The 18,324-nt window shown below is 35.6% G+C and overlaps 1 protein-coding gene across 1 annotated transcript in view; it reads right to left on the bottom strand.

Moving 5' to 3' along the window:
- Positions 1–18,324, bottom strand: part of pole (polymerase (DNA directed), epsilon) — a 54,831-nt gene that overhangs the window by 19,134 nt on the left and 17,373 nt on the right. The window contains exons 19-37 of the mRNA XM_056457402.1: positions 17,208–17,354; positions 16,918–17,063; positions 15,241–15,389; positions 15,046–15,138; positions 14,236–14,380; positions 13,237–13,394; positions 12,299–12,494; positions 11,958–12,172; positions 11,669–11,771; positions 11,506–11,586; positions 8,176–8,298; positions 7,885–8,094; positions 6,937–7,149; positions 5,972–6,115; positions 5,452–5,592; positions 3,402–3,555; positions 3,034–3,140; positions 1,050–1,226; positions 465–688 (exon numbers count right to left, since the gene is read on the bottom strand). Coding sequence (XP_056313377.1) covers positions 465–688; positions 1,050–1,226; positions 3,034–3,140; positions 3,402–3,555; positions 5,452–5,592; positions 5,972–6,115; positions 6,937–7,149; positions 7,885–8,094; positions 8,176–8,298; positions 11,506–11,586; positions 11,669–11,771; positions 11,958–12,172; positions 12,299–12,494; positions 13,237–13,394; positions 14,236–14,380; positions 15,046–15,138; positions 15,241–15,389; positions 16,918–17,063; positions 17,208–17,354 — 2,926 coding nt within the window. The remainder of the gene's footprint in view (positions 1–464; positions 689–1,049; positions 1,227–3,033; positions 3,141–3,401; positions 3,556–5,451; positions 5,593–5,971; positions 6,116–6,936; positions 7,150–7,884; positions 8,095–8,175; positions 8,299–11,505; positions 11,587–11,668; positions 11,772–11,957; positions 12,173–12,298; positions 12,495–13,236; positions 13,395–14,235; positions 14,381–15,045; positions 15,139–15,240; positions 15,390–16,917; positions 17,064–17,207; positions 17,355–18,324) is intronic.

The following is an 18,324-nucleotide window of genomic DNA, read 5'->3' as shown; positions in this document are numbered from 1 at the left end:
AGTGATTGTAAAAGAAGTGTCTGGTGCGAAAGAGGAAAACTGGTGCAAGTTTCAGTTAAAGTACTTGCTAAAATAAATAAATAGAAATAGAAAATGCAATGTGATAATTTTTTAAAATGATAATACATTTCCGTTTTTATGATCAAATAAATGCAGCAGCTAAAGGGCTTCAAAAACGTTTTTTAAATCTTAACTAGGTCCAATTGTAATAACCTACAAATTTAAAAATGTAAAAAATAAATAAAAATTAATAATAATAATAATAATAAAAACATTCCCATAACTCATCCAAAAACAAACACTGAATATTAAGATTTTAAGTCATTTCTTTGAGGTTAATAAGTGCACAGTTGTACAGAGGATTATATAGAAGAAATCATCAAAAATAAATACAATGATGGATTTCCACCCTGATCAATTAAATGTAATATAAATAAAAACTATGACAAAAACACGCAATGTACCTGGCCATATCAAAAGCCTGTGAGAGGCAGCTGTCCAGGTTCAGGTAGTGTTTAATCATGCGTCGAGCTCCGTGCCTTTGCCAGTCCAGTACATTATAGCTGATCTCATCTATAACGTGAACCGGCACCACCGGGAACTCCTCCAGTACAGTCATACCGGCCGCCAGACGCCGCAGCTCCCAGTTAGACTGAACAGCGATCAGGGTCGGACCGCGCCGCTCCTCCTGCACACATACAAAAACACAACTGTTGATTCTCTGTTTGACTGTGCTGTTGAGTTTTCTGTGTTTTAACCCTTGTGTGCTGTTAGGGATTTTTTTATCCACTCTGAGGTGATTGTTGGGGGCTGTTTTTGCCCCATTGACTGAAAAATTGATTGATTGACTGAAAAATTACAAATTGTACCTTTTCCTAACTGGGAAAACCACCAAAAATCAAGAGTATATGATTATATGGTGTCAAAGGTTTGCAATTAAAAAAAGTTATTATTATGGAAGACAATGGGTCAAAAACAGCCACTAACATAACAAAAGGGTAGTCAATTTGAACAACACTTAAGGGTTTCATAACAAGTTCAGGCTTTACCTTGTAGTTGAGGAGGATGCGCTGCAGTGCACGGTAGATGGCTTTGATGTCATTTTCAGCACGTACTTCAAACAGATGTTTCTCAGGTGGCAGAAGGTCCTCTGTGGTTTTCTCCAGCAGTGCTGTGCGCTCGGCTCCGTACAGTGAGTTCAGGTTGGGCATCTGATTACTGCGGACCTACATTTGATGTCAATTTTAGTAGCATAAAATGCCAAATAGGTCCAATGTATCAAATGATAAAAGGTCAAATGTGTTTCAAAGTTAAGCATTGTGATCTTTTACAGACAAACAGCTTATGATGATACACAACTCCATGTCTGCTTTTAAGTTTAGGTGCCTTAAAGCAATGATTTCACCAAACTTAAACATGAGAAGTGTCTATAGCACTTTCAGATCTTTAACATTTGAGAATTAAGAAATTAGGTAACCATATTTAACTTAAACCAACTATAATTTATATTTAAATATTTTAGTTGCATTAAAATATTGCAATAGTCATATTTGTTATTTTGATTTATATTTAAATACAACATGCTTGGTCTAATTGTCTAGCAATATAACCCAACAGGATTTTATCTTTTTTTTTTTTTAAGAGCCCCTATTTTGCATTATAAAAGGTCATATTTTGGTTTTGGGGGTCTTCGACAACAGGCTGACATGCATGCAAGGTCAAAAAACACTTTCACTGTCTTATAATATGCATTTATTTTTACATAATTATCCCAACGACTCCCATATGATTTGTTCAGAGAATAATTTGTTTCCTAACCCCTTGGTCTGATGACCCAGTCTGAACAGCTGATGGTGGCCATAGCAACTACAACTGGCAGAGGATCGCGAGCTCACAAATATGTTTAAATCCGTAAACAAAGCGGCACGTGTCGCGTTTTTAATGTGGCTTTAGACACGATATGAGAATATAAAGAGTTAACCAGATCCAGTGCATGCGGTTACAAGTAACAAAACACAATTAAATACATAATTTGCAAGCTAGCGAAAACAAAGAGGCAGCCATTTTAATTGCACTTACTTACATTTGTGAAATGGAGGAAAGAACTGATCCATATGAGCTGTGTACTGATAAAGTTACTGTGTCAAGTTCTGACAAAGTCCCATACATCAACATGCAACATACATTCGTCTTTTCTGATCCTTCCTTTAACAAACGGCTGACGAATCCCCTGTTGTAAGCCTGTAGATTGCTGAAGCGAACGCAGCTAAAGGTTTGTAACCCCTATGATTCATTTGAACCACTATGAGTCGACTCTTTTATAGATGAATCGATAATTTTAAACACGACGCACTTTCAGATTTACGCCTTAGCTGGATATTTCACTTCACTTAGAGCTGTTACACACTACATGGAAGGTCATTTTCGAAACCCATAACGGGGCTCTTTAAAATAAATTCACAAGCACAACTTTTTTTTTTTTTAAATTACAATTTTATATATTTTTTCTCTAAATCATGCAACCACCGTTTCTTGGTCATCAAACAAATCCTAGCTAACAATATAATTTAATGGACATTTCTTTAAAATCATTCATTTAATCTACAATGAGGCTGGTAAACTACACTGTTTGGAGGAAATGTGATTATTATTAAAAATTTTATCTGGTCATTGCCATTTCATCAAAGCAACAAACCACATGGCAAGGTGTTTTAGGCACCGCCAATGGGGTTTTTAGGTACTTGCTTTACAGCCTTTTGTTTTTGGCTGACTGCCTTAATAATTAGTTTAAGCAGATAAACCACTTTATCTCTGTAGGTCATAACACAACAACCTGACAATAAAGATGTAGCAGCAGCAAAAACAAATGACTGAAGCATGACGTGTGGCTTGTGTTGTGTGCATCTGGAACAAAAATCTGCACTTCAACTTTAGGAAACAGAAAAAAATCATGTTATGTAAATAACTGTGTGCTGAAACTCACTTTTTTGTGTTTTGAGTTTGACATGTTTTAAATTGAAATGTAGACCTTACCGTGTCCAGAACAAAGATGCTGGCTTTGCGTTGCGACGGTATGAAGAGGCCAAAGAGAGCCTTATGACCCTGACTGTGATGGTACAGGTAGATGTGCCTTACACTGCCTGTAACACACAAATCATCACTGCATTTAAATGGATAGTTTACCAAAAAATGAAAATGCTTCTGCTTTTGCAAAATATTAAAATTGTGTTCAACAGAAGAAAGAAACTCATAACTGTTTTAGAACCACTTGAGGAAGAGCTAAATAAATTGTTTCTGTGAACCTTCCCTTTAACTCAAACATATTGAAGCATATCAGCCACTGAACAGATGCATTACAAAAGTGCAAAAATAGATAACTAAGCTACATGTGATTGGGTCACCTGGCTCGAGGTAGCTGAACTGGGCCAAGGATCTCATCTCTAGGTGCTCCAGGTCAAAGGTATCCGCCTCTCTGCCAGCAAGGTCTCTTACCACGTATTTATTGACCATACACATGCAGCCCAGCTGGACCAAAGCCCGGAACAGCAGAGGGACCTACGGGTTACAAGAGAGGACATTAACAAGACAGAAATTTCAATTATAAAGGTGTCAATGGACCACATACTGTTCAAGGTTAAAATAGTTTTGGATTTTTCATTAGTTTTAGTTTTTATTTCGTTTTGACTTTTTGTTTTCAAATTCAGTAAATGTTAATTAGTTTTAGAGGTAGATTTACAAGTTTATATATTTTGAAATTGCTTAGTTTTAGTTTAGTTTTTATTAGTTTCAGTTTTTTGTTTTGTTGTAAATTAGGATATTTGTTAGGTGCAAGATTCAAAATCATCAGAATAAATATTGTATAATAAATACTCAACCAAAGATAATAAAAAAAGAAAAAAAGACCAACTTTTTTTGACACAAGAACACTACCATCTACCACTACCATCTACCCATCCCCAAATTCAAACATAACAGCCCACAAGATTGCAGCCTTAGGTAAAATATGTGTGAAAGGCTGCTTTTAAGGTTAGATACACAGTCATGATGGGAAGTTCAGATCTTTAACGTGAACCGGATCTTTATGTAGTCAGCAATCATAATTTCAGTCAGTTAAAATATTACCATGATCTGAAAAGTTTCTTGAAAATTCCATTACGACCTTCTGTTATGCGTTTGACCAGATCTTTTCATTTAAGCCCTCGGTTTACCTGCACTGCAGTTGTTCCAAGTTTAGTTCAGTCACAACAGGCTGTCATGCACTATTTGTGTTCGATTCATCTGCTGAATTACGCATTTGCAGTATTATCGGTTCACCGCTTCTCAAATCTGATCTCACTGTTCTAATAACTGAATAACTCAATATATATTAGTCAGGGTTCATACACATTTTTACTAAAAAATTCCATTACTTTTCTAGGACTTGCAAGTCAATTTTCATGACCTAATATTTCATGCAATGTTTACATATACGTGGTAAATCATAAGATACAAATTTAGTACAGCATACCACAAAACACGCAATAGTTAAAATTGAGTTAAAATGTATACAAATGAATACTTTTAAGTGTCAGCTCGGGTCGTATTTAATGTTGTCACTGGCTGCTGTCATGTTCACTTGTTGCAGGAGCGACAGCGAGGATGACAGGAGGAGGACCGGCTTGATCTGACCAATGGCACCAAGATTACAGACTCTGAGGTGCTGTACGGGTCAAACACTTGTCGTAAAACCGGCCGTGCGAAACAAATATATTTACTTCTAAAAGGCTTACAGTATGTATTAAATACATTTACAAAGACGAAAAGGAAGGATGTTTAAGGTGTAATTTTAAAGTTAGTTTTGTACGTACACAATACAGTTTCAGTTAGTTTTTTAAATAAACTCTTGTTTTTATTTTTATTAAAATTATGAGGACTCCTGTGAATTTTTGATTTCCCAAGTAATGTTTAAAAGAGCAAGGAATTTTTACAGTATTTCTGATAATATTCTTTCTTCTGAGGGAAGTTTTTTATTTTAGTTTGGCAGGAATAAAACAGTTTAAAAAAATGTTAAAGCTAATTTTTGCCTTGCAATATTATTAGCTCCTTTAAGGCATATTTTGTTTTTGATTGGCTAGAGAAAAAACCCCACTGATCTCCAATGACCTGCCTAACTAACCTAACTTAGTTATTAAAGCTAAATACTAGTATCTTGCAAAATAACTAGAAACATATTATTTACTGCCATAATTATGACAACAAAATAAATTACTAGTTCTTAAAACTATTATGTTTAAAAAGGGATTAAAGAAAATATTCTCTACCTTAAATAGCACTTGGGAAATGTTTTTAAAAGAATTGGATACCCCAGGACTAATAATTCAGATTCCAACTGTATTTCTATAATATTCCTGGCTAAACAGTTCATATACCATATCAGTATACCACTATGTTCATTAAAAGGCAAAATCCTACCTGTGTCTCATAGACACCCTCAATATCAGGAGCCGAGAGGTCAGCATTGATCTCATTGATGTGTTCCTGGTACATGTCCTCAGGAACTGTATACTGGTACAAGAAACACGCCACACCAGAGCGAGGAAGGATCCGGTTCACCTGTGGGATAAAGAGATCAAAATAAAATTAATCCTGAATCAAGAGTGCAAATTTGATAAACATAATCATTTGGAATCACTGCAACACTCATTAAAATAGAGATATGCATTTACCTGGAATTGTAGACTATTACAAATAATATTTCTTTGGAATTATGCAATTTAATATCTAATGTATTAAATCAAATATTAAATAATGTTACATGATCACGGTTATTGAAATTATAAATATGAACTTCAACAGCAAAATGAATGATAAATAATAGTAATATAATATTCAAGAATAGCACTAAATTAACTTACAATCAAGAAAGAATATGATGAACGCTCATTACAGAGATTATGTAAAGAATGGGTGGTATAACTTTTTGACAGCATACCTTTTTGCAGGTAGCAGCCTCTTCTTGCTTAGGCACTCTCTGGTTGACATAAAACACTCGTGGGATGTTGAGTTTCATGCAGTGGAGGTCACTGCCAATGACGGCCCACAGCTTATAAAGGCCTGGGTGACTGGTCTCCGCAATCTGGATGAAGCAGATAAACAAACAAACAATGCAGTTGAACCATTTTCATATTGCCATTTAAATATTACGTGCTTTAATTCAGCAAAGATGCACTCAATTGTTCAAAGTTCAAATACAAACTATTTAAACTGTTACAAAAGGCATCCATGTCAAACTAAATAGTTCTTTTGAATGATCTATTCAAGCTATTAAATAATAAGATTGCCAGGCAGTCGCCTCACAGCAAGCAAGTCGCTGGTTCGAGTTCCAGCAGGGCCAGTTGGCATTTCTGTGTGGAGTTTGCATGTTCTCCCTGTGTTGGCATGGGTTTCCTCTCGGTGCTCTGGTTTCCCCCACAGTCCAAAGACATCTGCTATAGGTGAACTGAATGAAACTAAATTGGCCATAATGTGTGTGTGTGTGTGTGTGTGTGTGTGTGTGTGTGTGTGTGTGTGCGTGTGTGTGTGCGTGTGTGTGCGTGTGTGTGTGTGTGAGAATGAGTGTGTATGGGCGTTTCCCAGTACTGGTTTGCAGCTGGAAGGGCATCCGCTGTGTAAAGCATATGCTGGAATAGTTGGTAGTTCATTCCACTGTGGCGACCTCTAAAATAGAGACTAAGCCGAAGCACTAAATCAGCATATTAGAAATGATTTTTGAAGAACCGCGTAACACTGAAGATTAAAGCAATGGCACTGAAAATCCGGCAAGGAAAACGTTTTTTAAAATTCTACATTGTCTTGTCCCTTTTAAAACGTTTTTCACTAACTTTGGTAAAAAATCCTGTTTGAATGATCATGCAAATTATGTTCCCATTAAAGCTTTAAATATCAACACTGATGTACCTGTACAATCTGCCAAGGCATGTCTAGAATACTGCGAGCGGTTCTCCGTAGGAAGCTGCCAAGCCCAGTTGTGGGTCCGCCACGGATAACACCGCCTCCAGTCGGCTGAGATTCCCCATCAATCAAACGCCGCCGCTTCCGACGTTCCTTTCTCTGCCGAAGCTGCAGCTCCCATTTTTTCTTATGGTAGCGCAACCAGACTAATATTTCCTCCTAGGCACGCACACGCACACACACAAATACATTTCTTAGTTTTTGGCATGTAAATACGCAATCTCATGTTGTGTCAATTACGTTTACACTCTGCCTCCAAAACTTCTTTTATCTGGTTAAATTGAGATTTTCTGCATTTTCCACAACAGTGCAAATGCAATTTAGTGTGATTTTTCAGGTTTATTATTTTTAATAAATTTGCAACAATTTGAAAAACTCTTTGTTCACATTGTCATTATGGATATTGTGTGTAGAATGTTGAGAAAATACATTAATTTAATCCATTTTGGAATAAGCCTTTAACATAAACAAATGTGGAAAAAGTGAAGCACTATGAATACTTTCCAGATGCACTGTATCTATTAAAATAAGAGTTTGGTCACCTAAAATCTTCAGGAATAGCAAGATAATACATTTAAATTCAACTTAATTATTGCAACAAAAAAAAATATACATTTTATATTTCTTATGTTTCTCTTGATTTATCCTGCTTATTCCAGTTTTAATTAATATTTTCCCCAACATATTAATTTAGGAGTACTAATTTTTGGAATGCGAACAGTTTTTTAGTTCCAGTTTTAGCTTTGGTACTGATTCATCTAATTTACATGCCCAAATATATTATTGTAAAGCATTCTTTAGAAAATATTCTATTAAAACAGAGATCTTCAAGGCATGCACTACTTTATGCTGAGCACTGTATTTATAATAATGTTGTCATGTTGTCTGTATTACCCTGGTGGCACCCATGGCCGGTGGTGGGCCCAGTATTTCTCTCCAAGACTGTGTGAGTTCTTGCTCTTGAGTCTCAGTCTGACTGTCCTCTCCTTGAGAGATCCTCTTTCTCTTTGTGCTGATGAGGATAGCAGGCTGCACAGGGCGCTGAGGAGCAGCCAAATCCTCCATATCGGGAGTCTCGCCTGCCGCTAGAGTTTGTTGGGCCACCTGAGCGAGACAGGAGAAAGGAGAAAAGGTGTGCATACAAAAGCGGAGTTGTGGGAAGGGTGAGCGTGACTATAGACGTACCTGTCTTTTTCCCTCACTGGTGAAGAGCTCGCTGATCTTTTTCTGCTTATAGATGTCATTCTTTTCCAGAAGTTTCTTGTGCAGCCAGTCTGGATGCCGTACTCTGGGCACTGGGTTTTTAACCTAAACAAAAGCACACTTCAAATGAGCAATCACAACCAATCAGAACACTGTAGGACTATATTATATACAGTGATGAAAAAAGCAGCATTATAATTAACATCTGTTTAGCTGTGCCTCTACTGAATGAGAACTGTGCTACATCCAAGAGAAGCACTTTGAATTACTATTGTATATCAAATGTACTATAAATTTGCCTTGTCCTGCTTATAAATCAATGTCATTACTAACAGAGCTTGTTTTCCAAGTTATGGGTTGCAGCTGGATGTGCATTCTCCCTGTATAATATATGCTGGATAAATTGGCAGTTCATTCCACTGTGGCGACCCCAGATTAATAAAGGGACTAAGCCAAAAAGAAAATGAATGAATGAAGGGAACTTATTTTTTCAGTACCGAGTAATCAAACACATGGCTGTTTCCCCTGTTACAATGCCATTATCATTACTGACAATAAAATGCTACATTATATAATTGCTATATAATTTGCAATTGAGCTCACTAAAGCGATTTTCATCATAGTATATGCTGTCAGGCCTCATCTGGTGTATCTAACATTGTTTATTTATTACATATTTATTGCCACATCAGCAACTTATGGCTATTTCGTGGCCAAATGGATATACACTAAACTATTACATGATAAAAACAAATTCGTATTATATAAAATAAATAAACTTAGATAATAATATAAAATATAAATAGATAAAATTTACAAAAAAAAATTTCAAAGTTCAATATGGTTTTTAAGTTCTATTTTTAATAAAAAAAAATGTAAAACTCTTCCTGGTGGAACCTTTTTAAAAATGTCCATCAAAGTGCTCTCCTTATAAAATTTTGTCTAATGGAATTTAAACTTCTAGATTCCAACAAAATATGTTTGATGGTAAGAGCAGTCTGGCAGTTATTACATTTAGGTGATTCTTCGTTATTTTATAAATATGAATGTGTCAACCTAGAATGTCCAATTCGACATCTGGTATAGACCGTCTATTCATGCCTGGTTTCGAAATTATAATTTGCTAAATGTCTTTCATTTATTTTCGGGTTAATTTTATCTAACATTGTTAAAACTATATTTCTTATGGGCACGATTACATAAATGATCAAAAATGTATATTTGTTGGCTTTTTGCCTGCATGGATTGAGTATAACTCCTATTCAACATTATGCTTTTGTTATAAAACCTTGCCTATTCCATGTCCATTTAGAAATATTATGTCCGCTCCCCCTTACTTCTGTAAAAAGTTTTTGTATAAATGAAAGATCATGTTACGTTTCACGTATGTTTTGTGTTTGTTTTGTTTAGCATTCTCTTCTCTCTTCCGTTGTGTACTCTGTCCTGTCCTAGTTGAGCAACCATTGGTCGAGAAGGCTGTCAATGACCATTATGGCGCACTCAGCGCACCAATCAGGAGCTGGTCCGCCATGCATAAAAGGCCTTTGATAGCGCTGTTCAGTAGGAACGCTTGGCTCGCCATCAAACTCCTTACTTGTGTCGACCAGCCTGTTCATTTGTGTTTGTATTAGTTTTGTTGTTGTGTAGTTTGTCTCTCGTGTAAGTGATTTATTTATTTATTATTGGGAAGTCGAACAATCTTTCTGAGAATTGGGTTATCAGATAAGCTCGTTTTGCTAATGGCTAACAGTGTGTACTTTACGAGAACTCTGGTATTTTTGAGCAGCATAGTTTTTTGTGTTAGTTAGTTTATGGAGGAGTTGCCACATTTGTAATTATGTTTTGGAATAGGTAAGTAGTTTAGTTAAGTGTCGCATACGCTGAAGATTACAGTTTTGTTTCTGCATTTTTCTTTGGTTAGTTAGTATAGTGGGTTGGAGTTAAGTTAGATTGTTTTGTTATATTTATTTCTTTGTTTTGGCAACACTCCTGTTTTTTTCATTTAATTTGGTTATTTAAATTTACATTCTGGATTCCTATATAAATGTTTGATATGATCCGTTTAATAAATTGTACATTTTTGTTCACTTATCCATCTGTTGTGTTTTCACAACAGATGCACCATTAGAGATTCGCTGAATGTTACGTCTCATCCAACTTAACAACTTAAAAACGTAACAATCAAGTAAAGGGAAATATTGAATACTGTTATTATCATGAGGAATTGGGTAATTTTTTTAGATTTCTTTCCCTGATTAGATAATCAAATTTACAATAAGCTGTAATAATTTCTAATAACTGTTATCTCTTTGTTGGTAATTGTATGGATGTTGGACTGACTGGGTAGCTTTACTTGGACAGTGGAAAATTAAGACCCGTTTAAAATGTTTTTAAGACCTGCAACGCAATATTTCAGTGAATTTAAGACTTTTTAAGGCCTAAAAGTTTGCTTTTAAAATTTAAGACATCTCAAGACTTTTTAAGAGCCCACGGACACCCTGATAACTAATAATAATCGGTAATTAATGATAAATGATAATATATTAATTTACTATATCCTTATTCATTCATTCATTTATTTTCCTTCGGCTTAGTCCATTTATCCATCAGGGTACATCACAGAGGAATGAACTGAAAGAAATGTCTTTGGATTGTGGGGGAAACCGAAGCACACGGAAGAAACCCACCCCAACACGGGGAGAACATGTAAACTCCACACAAAAATGCCAACTGACCCAGCCTGGACTCGTGCTAACCACTGAGCCACCTCGTCACCCCTATATTATTTATACTGCATCATTTATTTGTTTATGCAATAAATATCAAAAGTATTAAATATTAAAGGAAATTGTTATGTTTTATTCCTCTATATAAATTATTTACTTACAATAAAATATTACATTGTAGAGATATCTCTCACATTGTCCCATAGCATCATAAATATAGTATGAAATAGTTGTTTTGACATGTTTTCTTTTTAAGTAACATAATAGTCACATTTTCTGGTAATTGTTTAATTTTTTAGAATGATGTAATTCAGTTACTATTTGGGAGCAGAAACATTTGCTTGTGTATTTTTTATGCCCAACACTAGTTATATATGACTATATGACACTCTATGACAATGTTATACAAAGTGGAACAAGTTCAAAGTGGACAGGGCAATATAGAGATGGAAATAGAAACCACTTATATTTCTGCATCTGGCTTTTTTTTTTTCTATACATTGTACTTAACATCAGTTTTCATGTATTCCCTGGGACCAAATACAAGAACATGAAGGGGTTGAAATGACAGTGGAAATTTGTTTACTTGTTGTAGAGCTGCAGGGATTGTGATGATCTTCTGAATGGCACTGCCCAAACGCTCAATGTAGTAACTCCAGTCCAGAATCTATCACGGGGGAACAAACCACATATGAAAAACTGTAAAAACTGCTAAGTAATATTCATTAAAATTTACCCATTGTACTCACAGATCTAATGTCAAGGTCATGGAGACTAGGCATCTTCAGCCATTTCCGTAGAAAATGCTTTTTAACACTCTCTTCAGCCTGAAAAATGGCTAGAGGGATTGCCCTGTGTAGGAAAGATAAAAAATAAACAACAATGTATTATTACAATAATTTGTAAATTAAATTAAACATAAAATCAAGAGATTTTGTGCACCTCGCGTCCTCAGAACGGAGAAGCGCATTAGGTGAGATCGACCCCCTAACATACAGAAATGTTTTTTGCTTTTCTTTCTATTCCCCATGTGCTCACCTCTCAGTCACAGGCGAGCCCTCTGGTTTGCGAGAGATGACATATCGACAGCTGAGGCCGGCGTCCTTCACCATCTGATCGCCAAGAAACTCAGCAAGACGCTTGGCTGTGCTGATGGAGGTGGATTTCTGTTCGCCATAATCTTCTAGTTTACGTGACATCGAACGGTTTTCAGAAATCAGCTCAAACAACTCTGCATCTGGCATGTTAGCAGCCTTGAAACAAAGCACACAAACAACACTTTAGGTACAATTTCCATTAATTACAATTAAATACATCAGTGATTATTCCCATATCGCTCTATTTAAAGCTATGGAAGATTTAGTAACATTTGTCGATACCTTGCTGTAGAGCACATCAAGCCAGTAGTCAGCCACTTTAGCTACAGAAGCATAAACCTCTTCTAGAGTTGTGCCTTTCAAGAACGCCTCGAACACAGACGACTGGAAGATCTTAATGAGCTGAAGTTCTCCTCTCCTCTTCACCTCAAACCCCTTCAGCTCTGCCAGAGAGCCGTCCTCGTTGAACACAGCATATCTGAGGATAGAGAAGATAAGAACTCAAGCCAGAACAGTTTCATCATTGATACAACCAAAAACAGTGACAAAAATGTTTGATGAGAACTCATTTAATTTGCAGTGATGTATCAAAATACAGAAAATAAATTACATTTTTAGATGAAAGCAAAAAAATAAACTATTTTCAAAAAGAAACCAAGTTGTTAATCGAGTGATATTATAACCCCACCCCTACTGTACCCCCTACTAGGGATGGAGTAAAAATTCTGCACATTATTAAAAAAACTATTGTAGTAATAACAATAAAACCTACAATTAATCCGTGCAATGATCTATTACAGTAGCACGTTTTCTATATACATCACTTTAGCACATCTGCTTGTGTATTTTTTATGATCCTTGATAATACTTTGATCCTATGATAATACTTTTCTTTAAAGGCTCATTTTGTCTGTCATTGAATACTTATGATTTATATCATCATTAATATCATTATTGCAATAAATACCAGAAAACATTGTGGTGTATTAATTAAGTCTTATCCAAATGTGCTATCGGAGAAGTGCTAACTAAATGTAATTTCAGTTGACTTTATTCAAAATCTATTCTTGGTATAATATTTTGAGCTGCCAAAATTTCAGTTCAACGCTACATTTGTTTTTAGGTTAAGATTTCACCCTAAATTAAATCTTCTAGAGACAGAAAATCTAGTTCTTAAAACGTTTTTAAAAATTTTAATCATGATCTGAAGGTTTTATCACCTTTTCTTTAGTTTCTTTCCCTCTTCTTTGGAGGCAGGCAGGATCATAGCCAAGTACGGGCCATCAACTTCAAAGAAGATACTGTTCTCAGCTCTGGTCTCATATGTTAGAGATGCAGCATCCACCAACTCTTGATACTGATGATTTGTGAAGCCTTCCTACAGTGACAAAAAGGATAAAAAATAAATATTTTGGGGTTACCATCTGTAGTTCCATACAAATCATCTCTTCCATTTTAATACACAATCAACCTGCTAATTGATAGTTTTCAGTCACATAAAATGGGCCACAATAGCAGCTACACTGGTATCTCTATAGAAATTCAGCACAATTTGATTATATTTCCATCCGTTTCAAGCTCGAATGTTTGGATTACATATCAACAAAACAAAACAGAGATATCATCACAAAGTGTGAACTCTGGGCACTTTCGATTTATATAATGCACCCGCAGCCATTTAAAACTGTCATGTCTCTGTCAGAGCTACAATTCGGCAATGTTTACATCTGTCTTGTGGATTTTCCTCAGCAATTTAGTCATTGGTGATGGCGTTATGGTGCGTAAATATCTGTGTTTATATTTAATGTCAGTTTCTTTTGGTTAGACTAATATTTGCTGGTAGGGAAAATCTATTCTTTTACTTCTGCTATTTATACTTTGACTTTGCATTTTGATTAATACTTTAATTGCACTTAACCTGCAAATTAAAATAGAAACTGTATAAAAAGCACACAATGATGTTACTATTTGGCACAGATATATACATTTCTCCTTTCTGGGTATTCTTTCTTTGAGATAATTTCTGTAGAAGCACAGTATATAGCGGTTACTAACACTATATCCTATTGCATGAGAATTATCCGGCTTTTGGCTCAGCCCGTGACTTGGCGGTCAGTGAGAGATAGCAATGTTTTGCCTGCCAGGGTGGCTTTCCTCTAATGGTGTGACATCACAATAAAATTATCATTACTGGTCAAATAAGAAGCAAGATAAATTACCTTGACCATAATATTGAGCATGGCTCCTGGATAACTGATGGTCACTTTTGGCTTCTTCTCATTGGTGGATTTGATGACAAAATTCTCAGGAAAGGTGTTGGGAAGAACACACCAGATACCATCAGTGTCCAACTCCAGAGGCCTCCTGAAAATTAAAAAGAGGATAAGGGAGGCAAAAGAAGCCAAAAATAAAACTAGATAATTAAGTAAATAATTAAACAAAATATTGATGATTTCACAATACAAAAACTAAAGAAATCTTCTGTAAAGAAAAACAAGCAACGAGGGAAACTTTAACAATACTACTCTTGCCTTTCTGAAGTCTATACTAAAGCAGTCCAGCTTTCTCCGACGATAAATACAGTCAATAACTGTGACAGATACTAGCACTATGTATTTAAAAATAAAATGTTCGAGACCATGTGATATGAAAGTGCTGGGTTCAAATACTGACATAAAAGCCTTGCTGCTACACTCAAAAAAGCTATTTTGCTGCTTGTTCTAACTACTAATTTTAAACGAGCTGAAACAAGACAATTCCTGAGTTTTTTGAGGACAACTTAATTGTTTTATGTTAAATTCACTTACATTTGTAAAAACAATTAAGCTAACTTAATTGATTTGTGTCGGGACAGCAAGAAGGAATTGTGTGAAACCCAGCATTTTTACATATACAGTGACGGTCATTATCAGATAATAACTTACCAGTCAGAATCAAGCAATTCAAAGCTATGTATTAAATGAAATTAATCAATGAATTAAACTGTAGTGTAGACTGTTTCATTTATGGGTGTGGTGTAAGAGACTGACCCAATCTGCTCAATGAGCTCTCTGGCCTGTGTGATGATGTTGGCACCGGTGTAACAAACAATCCCAGCCATCTCCATTGAGTACCAACGTGCTCTGAGAATCATAATATAAGCAATGGAATATAACGCATAAAAGGAGTTAGAAAATAAACAGTAATGTTTGACCTCCTCAGGTATATATCTGATAGCTAACTACCCTTTTCTCATGACGTATCCATAAAAAGAGTTGAGGATGCATTTGTGGGCCAGCTGAAGAGACTCATAGAGAATCTCCATGTTCTTACAGCGCTTCACCTCCGCTGCGTCCCCATTATCCTGTGCTGTAGAGAGCTTCTTCTTCCACACCTGGAGACATTCATGAAAAGACTAAATGTGACCCTGAACCACAAAACATGTTATGTTGCACATTAATATTTTTTGCAATAGCCAAAAATAGACTGCATTGGTCAATTATTATTTTTATTTTAGGTCAAAAATCATTAGAATATTAAGTAAAGATCATCTTCTATGAAGATATTTTGTACATTTCCAGCTGTAAATATATCAAACACTGAATTTTTGTTTGGTAACATTCATTGCTTTGATCTTAATTTTAAAGATGATTTTTAAGTATTTAGATCTTTTTCCCCCCCTAAAAATTATTAATTTTAAAACTGTTGTTTCCTCGCCAAATATCATCATATCCTAACAAATCATAAATGAATAGAAATCATCTCTAATTCACTTAGGTCCATGGTTACAAGCAGGGTGCAAATTACAGGGGATCATAAAGGACATCAAAACAAGATGTTTGGGGGGGGTGGGGGGAGCAGTGAAAAGTTGTCGGCGCAATAGCCTAGTGGTTAGCGTGCCGACAAATGGTGCAGCAGGACATCGGGGTGTCCCGAGTTCGAATCCCGGCTCAAGGACATTAAATAGGCTTATGTAGGCCTACAGTTCAAAATTCATGTTTATCTGAATAAACAGTTAGTAAACACAAGTACATCTTATTGAACATCATTTATTTTCATCACCAACTATCATAGTAGAACAGTTTCTCAAGCAGTTTGTGATGCATTTTGGAAACAGGAGATGAGCCCCTGGTCTAATGTGCCGCCTGGCTTGAGAAACCCGATCTCCCCATTCTCAAAGACTTACTTTTTGTCATTATTCGGGTAGCACACATATTCTGAATGCCTTCGGCAGAATTCAAATCAGCCATTTTAATCTAGATTAATTACAAGACTACAGTGAGATTAATCTAGATAAAAAAACTGTATCTATGCCCACCTATAATATAAATATACATTTGACCACTCCCTATAACAGTCCATACCACTGAATGCATAAGCATGCCAATCTGTGAGAAAAAACTCATACAATGGCCTGAAACTGGCAGATCTAGAGCACAGACAGACAACGTAAGGTTTCACAAAACAAAAAAGGTGTTTGTATCTACATAAAGTATAAAAAAAAATTAAGCAAAATGATGTAGTTTGGCCAAGAGCAATTGTAATAACTAGTCAGAGGTAACTGTACGTCAGAATACAGTAAATATCCCTCAAAACACAAATAAGTTTTATTAATAAATCAGGTATAATTTAAATAAATACAGAAATTTGATTCGCTGAAGCATGCATTTCTCAAACTAAAGCTACCGAAAAATTGACTCTCCCCAATCATCAATGTATGATTCGCATCCTGGTTACAAATACTTCAGATCTGATCAGATCTATGAATGATATTATGCCTCCATATTATATTAAATATGGACTTTATATAGAAAAACATATCCTTATAAAGTGAGTTTGATTTACTTACTAGAGAAACTGCAATATTTATTACATATGAAACCAAACAATACAGTCTATAAAAAATATTTAAAAATCTGTACCTTGTGGAGTCCTTTGAACTCATAGCGACGGTCTCTGAAGGCTCGAACCGTGTCAACATAAAATGAGTTTTCTCTCTGGCAGATGGTAGTGACTCTCTCCTCCAGCCTGGTCAGGTGAACTTTCTTATAGGCTTTTCTACAGTAGTCTAAGAAAACAAATACACATTTATTAACATACACCTCACATTTAGCATAGATAAATAGTGAGAGAAATACATGATTTTGGACCTTCTTTTTCTTTGATGACTTTCACACAGGGAAGAAGTGGATAACTGAGAGATTGTACTGACCTCCTAAACGCTTCTTCTCATGCCGAGCCTGTTCTTCTCTATTGAGCTCATGGAAAGCACGAGGTGGACCATTAGGAAAGACAGGGGGAAACTTCTCAGACTCCAGTTGCTGCTGAATGCGATGGAACTCACTCCTACTTGCCGGCACTATCAGGACAAAAATAATAAAATAACTGCTAATATTATAATAGTATAGCAAATTTACATTAACAATATAAGAGCACTGAAGCACATTACACTGAACAAAAGATACTTTGCTGTGCAAAATTCTGAGGCTGGCAAGATGATGAAATGTTTTTCAACTGGCTGCCAGTTGCTGCCCGCATCAAATTCAAAGCTCTGATGTTTGCTTACAAAGTGACCTCTAGCTGTGCTCCTTCGTATCTGCTCTCACTTCTGCAGATTTATGTGCCCTCCAGAAACTTGCGTTCTGTGAATGAACGTCGCCTCGTTGTTCCATCCCTAAGAGGGAAGAAATCACTTTCCCCGAACTCTCACATTCAATCTGCCCAGTTGGTGGAATGAACTCCCTAACTACATCAGAACAGCCGAGTCACTTGCTGTCTCCAAGAAACGACTAAAAACTCAACTATTTAGTCTCCACTTTCCTTCCTAATCTGCAACTGCCTCTTTGGCTATACCACTAACTGAGCCCTCTTTCTCTCTCTCTCAAAAAAAAAAAAAAAAAAACTTTTTACTATTGCTTTGCTTCTTAGACTTTACACACCTGAAACTTGTCTATAGCACTTGCTCACTGCTGCTCTTATAGTTGTGTAAATTGCTTCCTTGTCCTCATTTGTAAGTCGCTTTGGATAAAAGCGTCTGCTAAATAACTAAATGTAAATGTAGAAGTCTTATTTTCCCACACAAAAAAAATCTAGTGCAACGGTAATATTGTCAAATGTTACTACAGTTTAAAAATACTGCTCTATTTTAAAGAATAACTTAATTCATTAATGAAATGTTCAGCATCATTACAACAATACCAATCATTCTAAAATACAGATGCTGAAGGAACATTTATTTATGATTTAATGCCATATCAGCAGCATTGGGTATATGACAACACTTGTAGTAAATGTCCAATATATAAATTAATAATCATAACTGTTTCTTA

Source organism: Danio aesculapii, chromosome 5 (assembly GCF_903798145.1).
Source record: "Danio aesculapii chromosome 5, fDanAes4.1, whole genome shotgun sequence".
NCBI classification, from domain to species: domain Eukaryota; kingdom Metazoa; phylum Chordata; class Actinopteri; order Cypriniformes; family Danionidae; genus Danio; species Danio aesculapii.
Note: the sequence above shows the minus strand (reverse complement) of the source record. Positions and strands in the feature narration are given on the sequence as shown.